Genomic DNA, 18,436 nt, shown 5'->3' with positions numbered 1-18,436 from the left:
TATGTATCCATGTGCCATGTTGATTTCCTGCACCCATTAGCTCGTCATTTAGCATTAGGTATATCTCCTAATGCTGTCCCCGCCCCCCCACCCCCCACCCCACAACAGTACCCGGAATGTGATGTTCCCCTTCCTGTGTCCATGAGTTCTCATTGTTCAATTCCCACCTATGAGTGAGAACATGCGGTGTTTGGTTTTTTGTCCTTGCGATAGTTTACTGAGAATGATGTTTTCCAGTTTCATCCATGTCCCTACAAAGGACACGAACTCATCATTTTTTATGGCTGCATAGTATTCCATGGTGTATATGTGCCACATTTTCTTAATCCAGTCTATTGTTGTTGGACATTTGGGTTGGTTCCAAGTCTTTGCTATTGTGAATAGTGCCGCAATAAACATACGTGTGCATGTGTCTTTATAGCAGCATGATTTATACCCTTTGGGTATATACCCAGTAATGGGATGGCTGGGTCAAATGGTATTTCTAGTTCTAGATCCCTGAGGAATCGCCACACTGACTTCCACAATGGTTGAACTAGTTTACAGTCCCACCAACAGTGTAAAAGTGTTCCTATTTCTCCACATCCTCTCCAGCACCTATTGTTTCCTGATTTTTTAATGATGGCCATTCTAACTGGTGTGAGATGGTATCTCACTGTGGTTTTGATTTGCATTTCTCTGATGGCCAGTGATGATGAGCATTTCTTCATGTGTTTTCTGGCTGCATAAATGTCTTCTTTTGAGAAGTGTCTGTTCATGTCCTTTGCCCACTTTTTGATGGGGTTGTTTGTTTTTTTCTTGTAAATTTGTTTGAGTTCATTGTAAATTCTGGATATTAGCCCTTTGTCAGATGAGTAGGTTGCAAAAATTTTCTCCCATTCTGTAGGTTGCCTGTTCACTCTGATGGAAGTTTCTTTTGCTGTGCAGAAGCTCTTTAGTTTAATGAGATCCCATTTGTCAATTTTGGCTTTTGTTGCCATTGCTTTTGGTGTTTTAGACATGAAGTCCTTGCCCACGCCTATGGCCTGATTATCTCAATAGATGCAGAAAAGGCTTTTGACAAAATTCAACAACCCTTCATGCTAAAAACTCTCAATAAATTAGGTATTGATGGGACGTATCTCAAAATAATAAGAGCTATATACGACAAACCCACAGCCAATATCATACTGAATGGGCAAAAACTGGAAGCATTCCCTCTGAAAACTGGCACAAGACAGGGATGCCCTCTCTCACCGCTCCTATTCAACATAGTGCTGGAAGTTCTGGCCAGAGCAATCAGGCAGGAGAAGGAAATAAAGGGTATTCAATTAGGAAAAGAGGAAGTCAAACTGTCCCTGTTTGCAGATGACATGATTGTATATCTAGAAAATCCCATTGTCTCAGCCCAAAATCTCCTTAAGCTGATTAGCAACTTCAGCAAAGTCTCAGGATACAAAATCAATGTACAAAAATCACAAGCATTCTTGTACACCAATAACAGACAAACAGAGAGCCAAATCATAAGTGAACTCCCATTCACAATTGCTTCAAAGAGAATAAAATACCTAGGAATCCAACTTACAAGGGATGTGAAGGACCTCTTCAAGGAGAACTACAAACCACTGCTCAATGAAATCAAAGAGGATACAAACAAATGGAAGAACATTCCATGCTCATGGGTTGGAAGAATCAATATCGTGAAAATGGCCATACTGCCCAAAGTAATTTATAGATTCAATGCCATCCCCATCAAGCTACCAATGACTTTCTTCACAGAATTGGAAAAAACTACTTTAAAGTTCATATGGAACCAAAAAAGAGCCCACATTGCCAAGTCAATCCTAAGCCAAAAGAACAAAACTGGAGGCATCACGCTACCTGACTTCAAACTATACTACAAGGCTACAGTAACCAAAACAGCATGGTACTGGTACCACAACAGAGATATAGATCAATGGAACAGAACAGAGCCCTCAGAAATGATGCCGCATATCTACAACTATTTGATCTTTGACAAACCTGACAAAAACAAGAAATGGGGAAAGGATTCCCTATTTAATAAATGGTGCTGGGAAAACTGGCTAGCCATATGTAGAAAGCTGCAACTGGATCCCTTCCTTACACCTTATACAAAAATTAATTCAAGATGGATTAAAGACTTAAATGTTAGACCTAAAACCATTAAAATCCTACAATAAAATTCATAATTTTAAAATGTACATTTCAGTGGTTTTTAGTATATCACCATGTTGTACAATCATTACTACTATCTAATTTCAGAACATTTCTGGAAAATCTGTACCTATTAGCAATTAGTCCCAGTTATTCTCTTACCCCATGCCAAGGCAAACTATTCTCTGTCTCTATGGATTTGCATATTCTGGATGTTTCATATAAATGGAATCATACAATATGTGGCCTTTTGTGTCTGTTTCTTTTACTTAGCACAGTGGTTCATTTATGTTGTAGCATGTAACAGTACTTAATTCCTTTTTATGGTAGACTAATATTCCATCGTATAGATATGCCATATTTTTTTAAGCCATTCATCAGCTGGTGGGCATTTGGATTGTTTCCACTCTTCGGCTGTTATGAATAATGTTGCTGTGAACATTTGTGTACAAATTTTGAAGTAAACATATTTCTTAATTCTCTCAGATATATACCTAAGAGTGGAATTTCTAGGTCATATGGTAATAATTCTGTTTATCTTTTTGAGGAGCTGTTTTCAAAGTGGCTGCACCATTTTACATTTCCACCAGCAGTGCCCAAGTGTTCCAATTTCTCCACATCTTTGTCCATACTTGTTATTTTCCTGTTTTTGTTTTTATTATAACCATCCTAGTGGGTGTGAAGTAGTATTTTGTTGTGGTTTTGATTCGCATTTCCCTAAGGATATTGAACATCTTTTTATATGCTTGTTAACCACTTGTATAACTTCTTTGGAGACTATCTCTTCAAATCCTTTGCCTGTTTTAAAAATTGGGTCATTTACCCTTTTTGTCAACTTGCAAGAATTCTTTATATATTCTAGATACTAGGCCATATTAGATAGGATTTGTAAATATTTTCTCCTAGCCTTTGGGTTATTTTTTTACTTACTTTATAGTGTCCTTTGATATACGAAAGTTTTAAATTTTGGTGATGTTTAATTTATCTATTTTTTTTTTTGCTTTGTCCATACTTTTGGTCATCTAAAAATCCATTGCCTAATTAAAGTCGTACATATTTTTAACCTATGTTTTTTTCTGTAAATGTTACAGTTTGTGCCTCTTACGTTTAGGCCATTGATCTATTTTAAGTTAATTTTTGTATATGGTGGGAGGTAGGGGTTCAAATTCATTCTTTTGCATGTGGATGTCCAGTTGTGCCAACACCATTTGTTGAAAAGCCTGTTCTCTCCTTACTGAATTGTCTTAGCATCTTGTTGAAATTAATTGTACATAAATGTATGGGTTTATTTCTGGACACTCATTTCCATTCCATTGGTCTGTACATCTATCCCTATGCCAGTGATACACTGTCTTGATTATTGTAGCTTATCGTAAGTTTTGAAATTGGGAGGTGTGAGTCTCCAACTTTGTTCTTTTTCTAGATTGTTAGGCTTTTCTGTGCCCTTTGGAATCCCATATTAATTTGATCATCAGCTTTTCCATTTCTGGAAAAAAAAAAAAAGGGCTGTTGTAATTTTGATAAGGATTACACTGAATCTGTAGGTCAATTGGGGGAATGTTGCTATCTTAACAAGTTGTCTTTCCAGTCCATGAACATGAGATGTCTTTATTTATAATCTTTTAAAATTTCATTCAACAGTGCTTTGTAGTTTTCAGTGTACAAGTATTACAATTCTGTGATTAGGTTTACTTCTAAGTACTTTGTTCTTTTCGAAGCCATTTCAAGTGGAATTATTTTCGTTTCATTTTCAGACTGTTCATTTCTAGTGTATGCAACTAATTTTTGTGTATTGATGTTATCTCCCACAACTTTGCTGAACTTGCTTATTAGCTCTAACAGTTATGTTGTAGATTCTTCAGGATTTTCTTCCATACATACGATTATGTTACCTGTTTTTTGTTTTTTGTTTGTTTGTTTGTTTTTGTTTTTGTTGCTTTGTTCTTTGAGACAGGGTCTCACTCTGTCACCCAGGACTGGAGTATAGTGGCATGATAATAGCTCACTGTAGTCTTGAACTCATGGATTCAGTTCATCCTCCTGCCTCAGCCTCTTGAGTATCTGGGATTACAAGTGTGCACCACCATGCCTAGCTAATTAAAAAAAAAACAAAAGACTGTAGAAACAGGGTCTCACTTTGTTGCCCAGGCTGGTCTCAAACTCCTAGCCTCAAGCGATCTTCCTCCCTCAGTCTCCCAAAGTACTAGGATTATAGGTGTGAGCCACCATGTCTGGCCTATATTATCTGTTGATAGAGGTAGTTTTCCTTCTTCCTTTCTAGTCTAGATATGATTTATTTATTTTTCTTGCATAAATGCCATGGTTACCTCCTCTAATACAATGCTGAATAGAAATAATAAGAGTGGACATCCTTGTCTTTTCCTGGTCTTGAGAGGGAGACTTACAGTCTTTTACCTTTAAGAATGATAATGGCTGTGGGTTTTTCCTAGATGCCCTTTATCAGATTGAGAAACTTACTTTTTTTTCCTAGTTTGTTCAGTCTTTTTTTTTTTTTAAATCATGAAATGGTTGGATTTTGTGAAATACTTCTTTGTCTCTTGAGATAATTGGGTTTTTTTCTTTATTCTGCTAATAGTATATTGCATTGGTTGATTTTCTTATATTGAACTATTTCTGCATAAATCCACTTGCATGGTATATAATCTTTTTATATGCTGCCAGATTTGGTTTGCCAGTATTTAATTGAGGATTTTTGTATCTATATTCATAAGACATACTGGGTTTTAGTTTTCTTATGATGTCTTCATTTGGCTACCTTTGGTATCAGGGTAACGCTGTCATCCTAGAATGGGTTAGGAAGTACTTTCTCCTCTTTGTAAGAGTTTGAGAAAGGTATTAACACATAATTCAATGCTAAAGATAGCTTAAAATAAAATTGAGGTACTATATATCTTTTAATGGTATCTCTTGTTGAAAGATCTGAAACATAAGCAGTGTTACTACGCCCTCAATTTTTTAGACTTTAAATACTGTGCAAATAAAGGTCCCTGGTAATTTTTCATTCTGTTCTTGTTAGCTGTTTTTTTAAACTAATTTGTCGAAGATAATAAGTAGAAAAAATAAAAGTGTTTTTTCTTCATTTTTTCTAAACAAGTAAACCTGCTGTCTTCATTATTCTTTTTTATTTAACTCTCTTCTTCCATGCCAGAAATATGTTTCTGTACTTAATTTTGCTGTATAAAATAAGTGGTTTTATTTTCCACAGTTTTGCACAAAGATCCAAGACAGGTGTATCTTTGTCTTCTTGAGATTGGTCGAATTGTGTCAAGGTATGTATTCCACAATATTTCAGAATTTCAGTGTTATAAACATTTTAAATCTACTGAATTTTAGTTTAGAACACTATTTTCTATAAATAAAAAATGCTTTAAATTAACTATTTTCCTATTTTATCTTTTTGTTTCTTTATCAACTTCGTTCTGTTTGCATGAGCATATGTAAACATCCGAGTTCTCAATATAGCTTGTCTTCTTTTACTGTTAAACTATGGGAGTGGTTACTTAAATTTTTTAGATTAAGGATAGGGTAAGAGCATGTAGTCTAAGGCAGTTCAAGTCAAAGCAAGTCTTCTGAACACAGAGAGGATCTGGCAGAAGGCAAGGAGTGGTGTCCCCCATACCTACTTCAGTTCTATCTTTACTCAGCAGCTGATTTGAAAGCCGCCACCTTTCAGGATCCCAGGTAGAATATTGGGAGCATCCTGCAACCCAAATATGTGCTATGATGTGAGGATTGTAATATAGATATTTTACAATCTATGAGACATGAAAAAGCGTTTTCAAATATCCCAGTGAAACAATTGGTAGAAGAGGATCATATAGACTTTACTTCAGAAAGAAAGTCTATCTTGATATGCAGGCAAGTACCTGGGTCAACTTTGCTTGAATGATCAGATCTCTTGGTTGGTTTTCAGATATGGGGTTGAGCCACCAGTGTTAGTAAAACTTGAGAAAGAAATTGAGTTAGAAGAGACTTTGCTTAATACTTCTGGGCCTGAAGATTCCATCAGCATTCCAAAATCGTGCTGTCAGCATGAAGAGCTACATGAAGCTGTAAGTAGTTGCCACATTTTCTTTTGACCATAATACCTTGAAGTCTCATAGTTTTAAGCACTTCTGGTTTGCTACAGGTGATGCTATTTTTAAAAGCAAATGTTTCTTATTCAGAATATAAACCAGTACTATTCTCCATTCTCTGATGAATTCAGGGCATTGTATTTTAAAGGCGATTTGTTACTGCTTGTGTATGATGAGGAATAAATGTAGTTGAGGAGTGGTGGGGCAAATAGATTGGAACTCATCATGAAGAGCACTATAGGCCACAAGAATTCATTGATTCTTTTTTTAGTCTGGCAGTATTATAATCTGATTTGCAAATTATAAGGAATATTCTCACGGTCAGGTAGAGGTTATCTTGGTTTTGTGGTAATAATCCAGGCATGAGATGAGAGCTTGAACTTGAGCAGCAGTAATGGGGATGGAGCAAAAGGAACAAATATAAGACATATTTAGGAGGTATTGTTAGGAGAATTGACAGGAATTAGTGAGTGTTTGTGTGAGAGAGAGAATCTAGGGTGATTTCCAAGGTTTCTCTAAGTAGGTGGTATATTGATACTTGCAGAATATAGGAGGAGGAAAAGTTGTGAGGGAAGATTGATGGTTTTTTTTTTTTTTTTGAGCATTCTCTCCTCCAGAATATATCCAAACTTGTTAGATGATAGGTTACAACTGGACAGTCTTCTTAACTTTATCTGTTCATTAGGTAGAAGTTAATAGAGTTGCTCTTCCTTGGGTTGTGGGTCTTCTGCAGTGACTGCAGTGTGAACAATGAAGGTGAACTGAGCATGAACATTTTCTGCTTAGACTGTTGTTTGGACTGTAGCATTTTGTAAAAGGGTTAAATGTACAAAATTAAGAAATAATTAATAAATCATTACTAATAAACATTTTAAAAGTCTTGCTTTGATTGTTTTGTTTAATGTAATGAAAGTCTATAGTAAAACTATCAGATAACCTTGCAAGACAGATTAAGAACATGTCAGAATGAATAACTCTTTTATCTGGCCAAAATATCTACCTACATTATGCAATTGATGTGTGTGTGTATATATATATATAATTATTGTTAATATCAATATGGGAAACAGAAAGAATGCAGTAGGTAGAAAATAAAATTTAAATCTCATATAACCTTAAAGAATGATAAATAAAAAGGAAACATTGGAAAAATATTTTTATCAAGTGGAAAATACAGTGTGTTCATTTCCCTATTATATAAAGACCTTACACAATTTGATAAGAAAAACATTGCAGTAAGTAAATGGGCAAGGTCTGTGTTCACACAAGAAGAAAGTGCAGTGTCGAAACTTGCTGATAATCAAGGAAATCAGATTAAAACAGCTATGAAATACCATTTGCCCCATTAGCAAGATTTTTAAAAATTATTAAACCTGGTGCTTTTAAATTCTAGTAAACTGTACTTAGGGTTTACTATTGGCAATGGAAAATGATGTAAACTTTTGAAAAAGAAATGGACAAATATTAAGAGCTACAAAAATATTACTTTGTCATTTTTATTGTAGTTGAAGAGGGAAAAAGTGGCATAAATGAAAGTGTTTATTGCATTAGGACTTAGAATGGTGAAAAAGTAAATACCCTCAAATAGGGCAATGGTTTGGCAAATTAGGATTCATAATCTTAACATGATAATCATTGTGATCATTGTGAAGAATAATGTAGCAACAAGAAAAATGTTTATTTTGTGTAAAATATGTATATATAGACAAACTGTATAGAAATGAGAATGAAAATAATAGTAATATAGTACCTTTGTAGATTGTTTTTATTTCCTTAGCTGTTTCCTTCAGTAATATAATGTAAATTATGTAATAAAATCAGAAGAAATCATTTCTTACCTATAGCTCTTATTTCTTTTAGGCTCATGCCTTGTTCTGATTGTGGGTTAGTGCTGATTTGTACTGCTCAATATAAGTGAGATTCAGGTATCTTAAATAAGGAAAAGATACGACTTCTTATGTCTGCATTCCTGTTATGAAAACTAAAAAGAAACATTTCTCTAAATATATGTGTGCTATATGAATACATTCAATGTCTACCTGTAAATATGTGATCTACAGATATCTTGGAAAATAAGGAACAGTTATTATCTGATTCATGATTTAAAGTCCTGTTACAAAATATACAACAGCAATTCTATATACTTAGGAAATTTTTACAGACAGAAAGTGGTGACTAAAAGATACATCTCCTTTCAGATTACTTTGGTTAACTAATGTATCAACGTGGTTCTAATAACTGTAAGCCCTTTCCCAGAGTTCAGTTTATTTTTCACCATTTTATGCGCATGGTGTGTATGTTTGTATCAACGTATATGCACATGTGCATGTGTGCATGTGAACAAAATAAACTTGATTGGGTGACTTATGAAAATCGGTTCTGTTTGTTTATATGCACATTATTTTGTTAAATAAATGATATAGGAAAATAAATTCTGGACCTTTCTTACCAGGCCCTAGTGAATCCACAAGTGTTCATTTGATTTAGGTAGATATTTAAGACAATCATATAAATTTCTATTGGCACTCAGCTAAATTAGGCCTATCTAAAGAGACTCTCTTTAATATCATGCCTAAGTTTAGTTATATGAGTTCGTTTTGATAAATTGTGTGTGGCAGTAATTGAGAAAAACATTCATGACCTTCCTTTTTCAAAAATGTAATTTTAGGAAAAGCCAAATATTTTCCACAGTGGTTGATGTGTGACTTTTTTCAATCATAGGTATTTCAACAAATATCTTCATTTAATATCTTTCCATTTCCATGTTTTAAATGTAGAATTCTTAAATTTGTTTTTATATTTACTGCAGTTCTACCATTAAAAATATTTATAATAATAGAAAATTCTATAAGCTTCTTGACTGGTGGAAGTAGGGTTCCCCCATGCCAACTCCTATTTCCTTAGCAGGCTATTGAAACAGAGCATTTTTAGAGAAATGCATCTTGGATTGAAAATTTTAAGAATTTTATCCAGTCTTGACAGAATAGATGTGAATATGTTTCTGCCAATTTTAATAATAAATTTGAGCAAATCTAGATATTTCCCCCACAATATTAGTTTAGTACACTGTTAAGGGACAAGTGAAAATTCCTACTTAGCCTTTACTGTTGGCCTGTCTCTGATTTGACATGTATTATTAACTCAGGGCTTAAAATAAATTCAAGCTTAATAACAAACTCATATGTTTCTTAAAACTCAACAAATGTGTTAATTGACCTCACTGTGTTATATGTTCGAAGATGAAGGGTGGTGGGAAGGGAGGGTGGGAGAGAGAGAGAGAGAGAGAAAGAAAAAGAGGGTAGAGAGAGAGAAAGAAAAAGAGAGAGAGAGAGAAAGAAAAAGAGGGTAGAGAGAGAGAAAGAAAAAGAGAGAGAGAGATACCGAGAGAGAGACAGACAGACACCAGCTAGGCTGTTTGGATCTGAAAGCTGGCTCTGCTACTTAGTAGCTGTATGATCTCAGGCAAGTTTAACCTCTCTTTGGTAAAATCGGGGAAAATAAGAATTTTACCACAAAATCATTTTGGGAAGATTGTGGCTTTTTTATGTTAGATTAGCAATGTCTAATCTCAATATTTTTTAATAAGCACAGGAGAAGCGATTAAATAATTGAACCTAGAATTTTTGTTTTTGAGTTTGGTTTTCCTTAGCTATCAAATAATGTTACACTTTAAACAAAATGCTTTTTGTAATAAGCACTAAATTTTACTTTTTCGTCATCTTAGGTTAAACATATTGCTGAGGACCCTCCTTGTAGTTGTTCTCATCGATTTTCTATTGAGTATTTATCTGAAGGACGGTACCGACTAGGGGATAAAATACTCTTTATAAGAGTAAGTCCATTATTTACACTTTATTTACACATAAATACTGTTTTGAAATTGGATTTATTGCTTTACTAACCTTTTGCTCTCCTTTTACTTTTAAAAACATTGGAAAAGATGCTATTAATGGAAGGATTTCACTGTACAGGGAAAATGGAGTAATTTCTTTCATAAGTATATAATGAGTTTAGGTAAACACTCATCACACAGCAAACAACTAACTTCAGGATAGCTAAGATTATTTTGACAGTGAGTATAATAGGGGAAAAATCCTTGTATACCTCAAGGGACATATTTCTCAAATTTTCTTAGAAAAAGGAATACTTTTCCATTATAAGAAGAAAAACCAAAACATGTAATAAGATTGAGTATCTATAGTAAAAAAAAAAAAGAAAAGAAAAAAAGAAGGAAATGTAGAGTTTATAATAATACAAGCCTTGGGCATTAAACAGAAAATATTTTTCTCACTGACACAGAATCAGTATGTATACCAGTATGCTGATATATATGTTCATTTCCTTCCTTTGTCCCATCTACAGTTGATTAATTGTTCCTTTTGCTGCTAAGGAGATTGAAATATCACCTGTTCATCATTCTTTCCACTTCTCATACAGAAGCTGTCTTATTTCCAGTTTAAAAACATAATTTCACCATCCATATTTTCTTCTATTTCACATATTATTACCTCCTCAGCCCCACCTAGCTCATACAGAAACATTTGCATGCATTTTCTTTTAAATAGCTTTATGTTTTAAGGCAGTATGATGTGGCAGTGCACAGAGCATAGGACTTAGAGTTAAAATTTGTGGGTAATCTCATACAGTTGTGCAGATTTGCTTACTGAATGGGCAGGGCCCTAAAACCCAACTTGAGATATATTGGCAGAGCCAGGACGTCTTATTTTTAGGATGCAAGTTATATGTAAATACCTTCCTTACAAATTGGAAGATTTTGTATCATTATTTGCATAATTCAGTGTGAGTTAAATTTATTATATTAATAATACAAGAAAGAAACTGTCAGTTTGTAGTGAGGCTGTTGGCAAATGCTCTGAATTTTATAGATCACAGACATCACATATTGTAACTGCTAATGAATTGTAACTATAAACCTCACAGTATTACAGCTTTACTTTTTATTTTCCTTTGGGGGCAGATGCTTCATGGAAAACATGTCATGGTTCGCGTTGGTGGAGGTTGGGATACTCTTCAAGGATTTTTGCTTAAGTATGACCCCTGTCGAATATTACAGTTTGCCACACTAGAACAAAAAATTTTAGCATTTCAAAAAGGAGTTTCTAATGAAAGTGTACCTGATTCGCCTGCCAGAACACCTCAGCCTCCTGAAATGAATCCTTTGTCAGCAGTTAACATGTTTCAGAAACAAAATTCAAAACCCAGCATGCCAGTTAGTATTCCAAAAAGCAAAGAAAAACAGGGACGTCCACCAGGTGCATTGGTGCCAGCATCTTCACTGAAAGGAGGTAATCTGGGCTCTATGTCAGTCCGTTCTAAATTGCCAAATTCTCCCGCAGCATCTTCTCATCCCAAGCTCAAGTCTTCAAAAGGCATAACAAAGAAACCGCAGGCTCCTTCAAACGATGCATCATCTTCACTTGCTTCATTAAATCCAGTAGGTAAAAACACTTCTTCACCAGCTTTACCAAGAACTGCACCTTGTATATCTGAGTCACTGAGAAAATGTATTTCATCCCCCAATACCCCTAAGGCCAAGGTTATTCCAGCCCAGAATTCAGCAGATCTGCCTGAGTCCACACTTTTGACAAATAAGTGTTCTGGAAAAACTCAACCTAAGTATTTGAAACATAATCATATTTCTTCCAGAGATAATGCAGTATCTCACTTAGCTGCACATTCAAATTCATCCTCAAAGTGTCCCAAGCTACCTAAAGCAAATATACCTGTAAGACCTAAACCTTCTTTCCAGTCCTCTGCAAAAATGACAAAACCCAGTTCCAAAACCATAGCCACGGGTCTAGGAACACAGTCTCAACCATCCGATGGAGCCCCACAAGCAAGGCCAGTCCCAGCACAGAAACTTAAATCGGCCTTGAATTTAAATCAGCCAGTTTCTGTGTCCTCAGTTTCTCCTGTAAAAGCTACACAGAAATCAAAAGATAAGAATATAGTTTCAGTTACCAAAAAGCAGCCTCAGAATAAAAGTACATTTCAGAAGACAGGACCTAGCTCCTCGAAGTCTCCTGGCCGTACCCCACTGTCCATCGTGAGCCTTCCCCAGTCTTCTACCAAAACACAAACTGCACCGAAGTCAGCACAGACTGTCGCTAAGAGCCAGCATTCAACTAAAGGGCCTCCGAAAAGTGGCAAAACCCCAGCTTCAACCAGGAAACCACCCTCATCTGTTAAGGATGCAGACAGTGGAGATAAAAAACCTACTGCAAAGAAAAAGGAAGACGATGACCATTATTTTGTCATGACTGGAAGTAAGAAACCTAGAAAATAAATACATAGTCATTATAAAAAAAGAGAAAAGGAAGAATGAATGTGTTAGCTTCACATCTTAAAAGTTTCTCCTATTTGTGTCTGTCTAATGATAGGTGCAGACACTAAGGATAGTGAGGATGGAGGCTGGGATGAGGAAAGGGTTCATCAGAATTCACATATCTGAATTCACCAGAAGGAGCCCTTCTGAAGCAAACAGTTGTAAAATCACTGCAAGGTTTTTATTAATAATAGACATGTATATGATTTTCAGTCTTTAGCATCTTTGTTGACATCTGCCTTTTGCAGGAAATGTAAAAGTTATTTAACACTACAAGAATTTTAACAATAGTTGCTCTATTTTTGAATATGTATTAAATATGGAGTTCATATACTGCTGATATCAATGGTGGTGCTCTTACTATTAGTTAATTGCATTTTGGTTAAAAAAAAAAAGCAATGGTGTGGCACTTGTCCTACAAAAGGCACCTAATTTAATTTTCTGATCAGGATTGCCTGATCCAACAATACTAAGTCATGGCTGCTGCTGACTAGCTTGGCATTACTCTGTGTTAGGTAGAATTCTTATTATTTAGTTTTTTTAAGCTTTCCAAATCGGAAGGAACTGATTGTTTCACGTGGCTGATATTTACATTGGTAATATTTTGTCACCGATATTTTTGGTTAAAAAAAATCCAACAAATTAACTTACTGAAATATAAACAAATTTTGTAAACAATTTTTTATGTTATCTATAAAAACTTAAGACACCTTATGTTTCACATGTTGTGCAATGTGACAGGGGAAACTGATTTAGTAGCTTTTAGCATATTAAAAATAATTTTTTATAATGTAATTTCCCATGAGTGCAGACCTGACATTTTACATTAAAATAATGTGAAACATCTGAATTATGTTTTAACAACTTTAAAATTAAGATGATATTAAAATAATTTTAGAGTTATGCTATGTAAAAATTCTATCATGAAATTATTTTTCTCTAGATAGCACAATACGGATTTTAATTTCTTCCAATTAGGTTACTTTTCTTTAATAAAGTTATGCTGCCTTCAGTTTTCCAATGGCAAGTAGACAGGATATGTTCAAGGTTTTCTGCACTGTGTAGGCACACTCTCTCAAGAAGCATATCCCGATCATGTAATGACTGCATAAACTCCATCAACCTAAGGTGATACTTGTAAATAATTTATTTTTAAGGGATGGTGACTATTTAAAAATTATTAATGAACTTTGAGAAGTTTTAAGAGTGCTTTTAATAACTTCACAGTATTGTCAATTATCATAGGTTATTCAGTATTCAGGTTTGTGTTTCTCTGTTTTAAACTAAAATGTGTTTTCTAAAGAAAAAAATAATAGTTTACACAAATGTACAATCATAGAATAAGCATTTTAAGCTGGCAACTAGTGTTCTATAGATTACAAAGCAAGAAAACTTTCTATGAAGATAAGTGATCTTTTGCCTGAAGAGTACAGATAAAATCAAAGATGTGTGCAGGCTAGTTTTTGGAAGAATTGATGCTTGTCTTCTTTAAAGAGACAGTCACCAATTACTTGGTTTAGCTCGACTATTGACTTGGGCATTGAGAGAGATGATATATACATCTTTGGAAAGTGAAGTCAATGTTCAAGAGGTGATAGAAGCTTTACTTTTTAGTGATCAGAAATATTTAGTGCATCTTTTCAGACAGGAAGAATTTTATCATCAAGTATTCCCTTATAAAACCAAGTAACACTTCTTTATCAGTAACTTTTAGAACTTAAAAGAAAGCAAAAAGTAAATGGAATTGTATGTAGTCAACCTATGAATCCTAGTAGATTTTACAATATGTAATTTATGTTGTTTACAGTATATAAACACTAAGTTTTGTGTCGAATGTGATCAGGAATAAAAGTATCCCACAGGCATCTGACACAAATTCCAGAATTAGCCAAAGAATTGTTTATTTGAGGCCAGGCAATCCCAGCATTTTGGGAAGCCAAGTTGGGCGGATCACGAAGTCAGGAGTTCGAAATCAGCCTGACCAACATGGTGAAACCTCTTCTCTACTAAAAATACAAAATTAGCCGGGCATGGTTTATAGGCACATGCCTATAATCTCAGCTACTCAGGAGGCTGAGGCAGGAGGATCGCTTGAACCCGGGAGGTGGAGGTTGCAGTGAGCCAAGATTGTGCCACTGCACTCCAGCCTGGGCAACAGAGTGAGATCCTGTCTCAAAAAAAAAAAAAAAGAAAGAAAAGAAAAAGGTTTATTTGAATAATTGGAAGTCAGTTTATACATTACTATTTTTCAGCAGTAGGGAATTTCTCCGATTACATTCATGTTGAATGAATTTTTATTTATATATAGCTTACCCTTCCAAAATAAAAGTGGGTTTTTTTTTATGTTGTTTTGTTTTGTTTTGTTTTTTTCTTTTTTGAGACGGAGTTTCACTCTTGTTGCCCAGACTGGAGTGCGGTGGCACAATCTCGGCTCACTGCAACCTCTGCCTCCTGGGTTCAAGTGATTCTTCTGCCTCAGCCTCCTGAGTGGTTGGGATTACAGGCATCCACTACCAGGCCCGGCTAATTTTTTTGTATTTTCAGTAGAGATGGGGGTTTCACCACGTCAGCCAGGCTGATCTGAAACTCCTGACCTCAGGTGATCCACCTGCCTCCGCCTCCCAAAGCGCTGGGATTACAGGCATGAGCCATCACGCCCAGCGAAAAGTTTTGTTTGAATAAACAGTATCTGAAAGACAATTAGTTTCTTCAGATGTATTTTGAAATTCTCCTAAAGAGTTAGTGTTTCTACTCATTTTCACAATTTAAAAACGGCATTTACTTTGTTGAAGTTGGGAGAACTTTCCATCTCTTCTTAATAACAGTGCAAGATTTTGTAAATTCTTTTTTGTGTCTAATGAAACGAGTATTAAGCTTAAATTACTGAAGTACCTGGGAGAAGTAATGATGTGTACTTTCAAAAAAATGGAAAATGCTTTTATTTTATTTGCTATAATTTGTTAACATGACTGATGTGTAAAATTAAACTTCGGAGCACAATGAAATGCTGATTATTTTTACCTTGTTTGGGCTTAAAGTAGGTATTTAAGGTTTATGTCTTCAAAATGCCTTGGTAAATTAGATGACCTCTAACTTTACTGGCCATATGGAGTTTGCCATTCTTTATGGATAAGAGAATTTAAGGAAAAGTTACTGTTTTTCTTCAGTCTTTTTATATCTATCTGATTTAAAATCTGTTGCTTTATTAAAAGGCTTCAACAACAGGTTGTTAGGATGTATTCTTACATCCAGGTTCACATAATGACCCCATTTGAATCCAAATTTGTGTATATTCTTTTCTTATGCCAGCAGTATTTGTACCCAATTTTAACTTATGTTTGTTTCTTGAGTATTAAAATTTAAACATATATACCAAGGTCTCAGTTTGCTTTTTTGGTGTATTCTGAATACAGTCTGATCGCTTAATTCATGTTAGAAATTGCATATAGGAAGCATTCATAATTTGAGAAGAATGCTATTTAAAATGCCTTCTTTATATTTGTGGAATTTATTTCACTGCACCCAGGAGATTATAAGGCCTTGTCATTAATCAACAGTATTTGTTCCTCAAGTTGCTGTATATGCTGGATGTTTTTCCAGAAAGACCAGACTCACATGTAATAATCTTTGAGATAATAGAGATAATTTGTTGGTTATCAAGGTAGAATTCTATAGGTCATACAAGCATTGTGTTCACCAAAGATGACTGATAGCAGGAATTTCCAGTTTTCAATTCCTGTAATCCTGCTTTAATTTCATACTTTGATACAGTGAGTATATTCTTGCATACTCGTCTTTTTCCTATACTCATGACCAGAGCAATTATAAAAAGCAGTTAATTCCATATATATTTCCTGTGACGTTTCCAAAAGAGGAAAAAAAAACAACATAGACAAAATTTTAATTGTATTTTCCTAACCCTTTGTGAATGTAAAATTTTATAACCTAAAATTCATTTTATGAAGTTTTGGGTAACATTGGGAAAATATTTATTTATTTATTTATTGAGACGGAGTCTCGCTCTGTCACCCAGGCTGGAGTGCAATGACACGATCTCGGCTCACTGCAACCTCTGCCTCCCATGTTCAAGCGATTCTCCTGTCTCAGCCTCTCTAGTAGCTGGGAATACAGGCGTGTGCCATCACGCCCGGCTAATTTTTTGTATTTTAGTAGAGACAGGGTTTCACCATGTTGCCCAGGCTGGTCTTGAACTCCTGAGCTCAAGCAATCCACCCACCTTGGCCTCCCAAAGTGCTAGGATTACAGGCGTGAGCCACCGTGCCCAGCCCAGGAAAATATTTAAAATGTGCCAGTAAGTCTGAAAATATAAAGGCACACATTTTATTAAATTTAAGCTGTTTTCTTAACACTGTTTTGTTCTTGTAGAAAAACACAGTAAGACTTGAGGAAATAATACATGCAAAGATTTAGTTATAAGGATGTTAATTATAGAATATTAATATTGGTATGGCCATAAAATAAGTCATTAAAAACATTGTAGACAATGACTTATCTTAAAATTAGTACATGTGGTGATGAAGTGGTTTGTTTTGAGAGACTGCAGTGATAAAACATTATTATGTAATTTTTCTTCTGCATTCAGCCAGGAATAGCACAGTACTTGTTGCATGGCATATGGGCTCAATAAATATTATCTATTATAATTAACCTCTTGTGGGTAGTCTTTTAGGGTTTCATATGATACATTTATTTAATATTTTCTTAAATTAGGTAAATTATTTCACAAATTATATTGGAATCAACAAATAGAACAGAATGAATTAGAGTTGTGTATGACTGTTGAGGACTTCTAGTAGTGAAATGTGGCAGTGTTAAAACTCTAGTATCTACTCAAACCATCATTTATTAATACCTACTGATTTCTATTCTGGGAGATAGAGGAATAAGACAATCATATTCAAGAACCTTGGGTTTATATAGCATTTTGCAAGTCACAAAATACTTGTAATTACATAACATGCAATCTTTCCAACAATTCCATGAGATGGGTATTATCGTTAGAATGTAAGCACCAGGAAGGTAAGAATTACATCTGTTTTGTTTACCACTGCTCCCAAAGCCCAAACCAGTCCCTGGCTCTTGGTAGGCGTTCAGTAACTATTTGTCAATAATGAATGAACTCCCTTTTTACAGATGAGGAAACTAAGGCTCAAGAAAGTTGTTAGTCAATATAAAAATACCTGCTGGGTTAGATTAATAGGATTTTATTTAAAGGATGATTTTTTAAAGCTTTTTATACTTTTCCACAAAATGTTGAGTTGTTCTCCATGTTAATATCCAGAAATAGGACTTATGTAGCATCTTTAAAAAAACATCTGGAATATCACCTCTTGCTTTTTCTTTATTTCCTAGAAAAATATTTGTTTTTGAATTACACTTTATTAGATATTGTAAACTTGAAGATTTAGAGATTAGCATATTCTTTTATTTTCTAGTTTAATATTTATAAATCACTGTGTACAAAGCTTTGTTCTTGGAACAATGAATTATTGCATTCAGTCCCAGGACAATACAATAAAGGTGCTCTGTAAATATTTGGTGGATAAATGAATGAGAAAAAAGTTAAATCTAGCACAAAATGCTTATGCAGTATTGGCAATTAAATTTTCTGACAATGCAGTAGAAATAGACATTGATCAAAGTTACTGTAAGTAACCCTAGAACCTCCTTTTAAAAAAAAACATTTAAAAATAAGTGATTGTCTTCTGAGTGAACAGGTTTCATATGCTTCTCCCAAAAGAAAAAAAAATGTAAATTTATCTCACATAGCCTTGAAGATGTGATACAAAGTTGTATTATGTAGATCCCTTTAATAATT

At 34.5% G+C, this 18,436-nt stretch overlaps 1 protein-coding gene across 8 annotated transcripts in view; it reads left to right on the top strand.

Moving 5' to 3' along the window:
* GAS2L3 (growth arrest specific 2 like 3) overlaps positions 1-18,436 on the top strand; it is a 62,641-nt gene that overhangs the window by 42,593 nt on the left and 1,612 nt on the right. For 7 of the 8 annotated variants that reach the window (XM_058425916.1, XM_032168902.2, XM_032168903.2 and 4 more), the window contains 4 exons: positions 5,381-5,444; positions 6,089-6,227; positions 9,976-10,083; positions 11,230-12,558. In XM_058425916.1, the coding sequence (XP_058281899.1) occupies positions 5,381-5,444; positions 6,089-6,227; positions 9,976-10,083; positions 11,230-12,558 (1,640 nt within the window). Of the gene's footprint in view, positions 1-5,380; positions 5,445-6,088; positions 6,228-9,975; positions 10,084-11,229; positions 12,559-18,436 lie in introns of those variants that run through there. The other variant, XR_009209115.1, reaches the window with a different exon arrangement.

This window comes from Hylobates moloch, unplaced genomic scaffold, assembly GCF_009828535.3.
Source record: "Hylobates moloch isolate HMO894 unplaced genomic scaffold, HMol_V3 SCAFFOLD_12, whole genome shotgun sequence".
NCBI classification, from domain to species: domain Eukaryota; kingdom Metazoa; phylum Chordata; class Mammalia; order Primates; family Hylobatidae; genus Hylobates; species Hylobates moloch.
The sequence above is the reverse complement of the archived record's forward strand: the minus strand, read 5'-3'. Positions and strand labels throughout refer to the sequence as shown.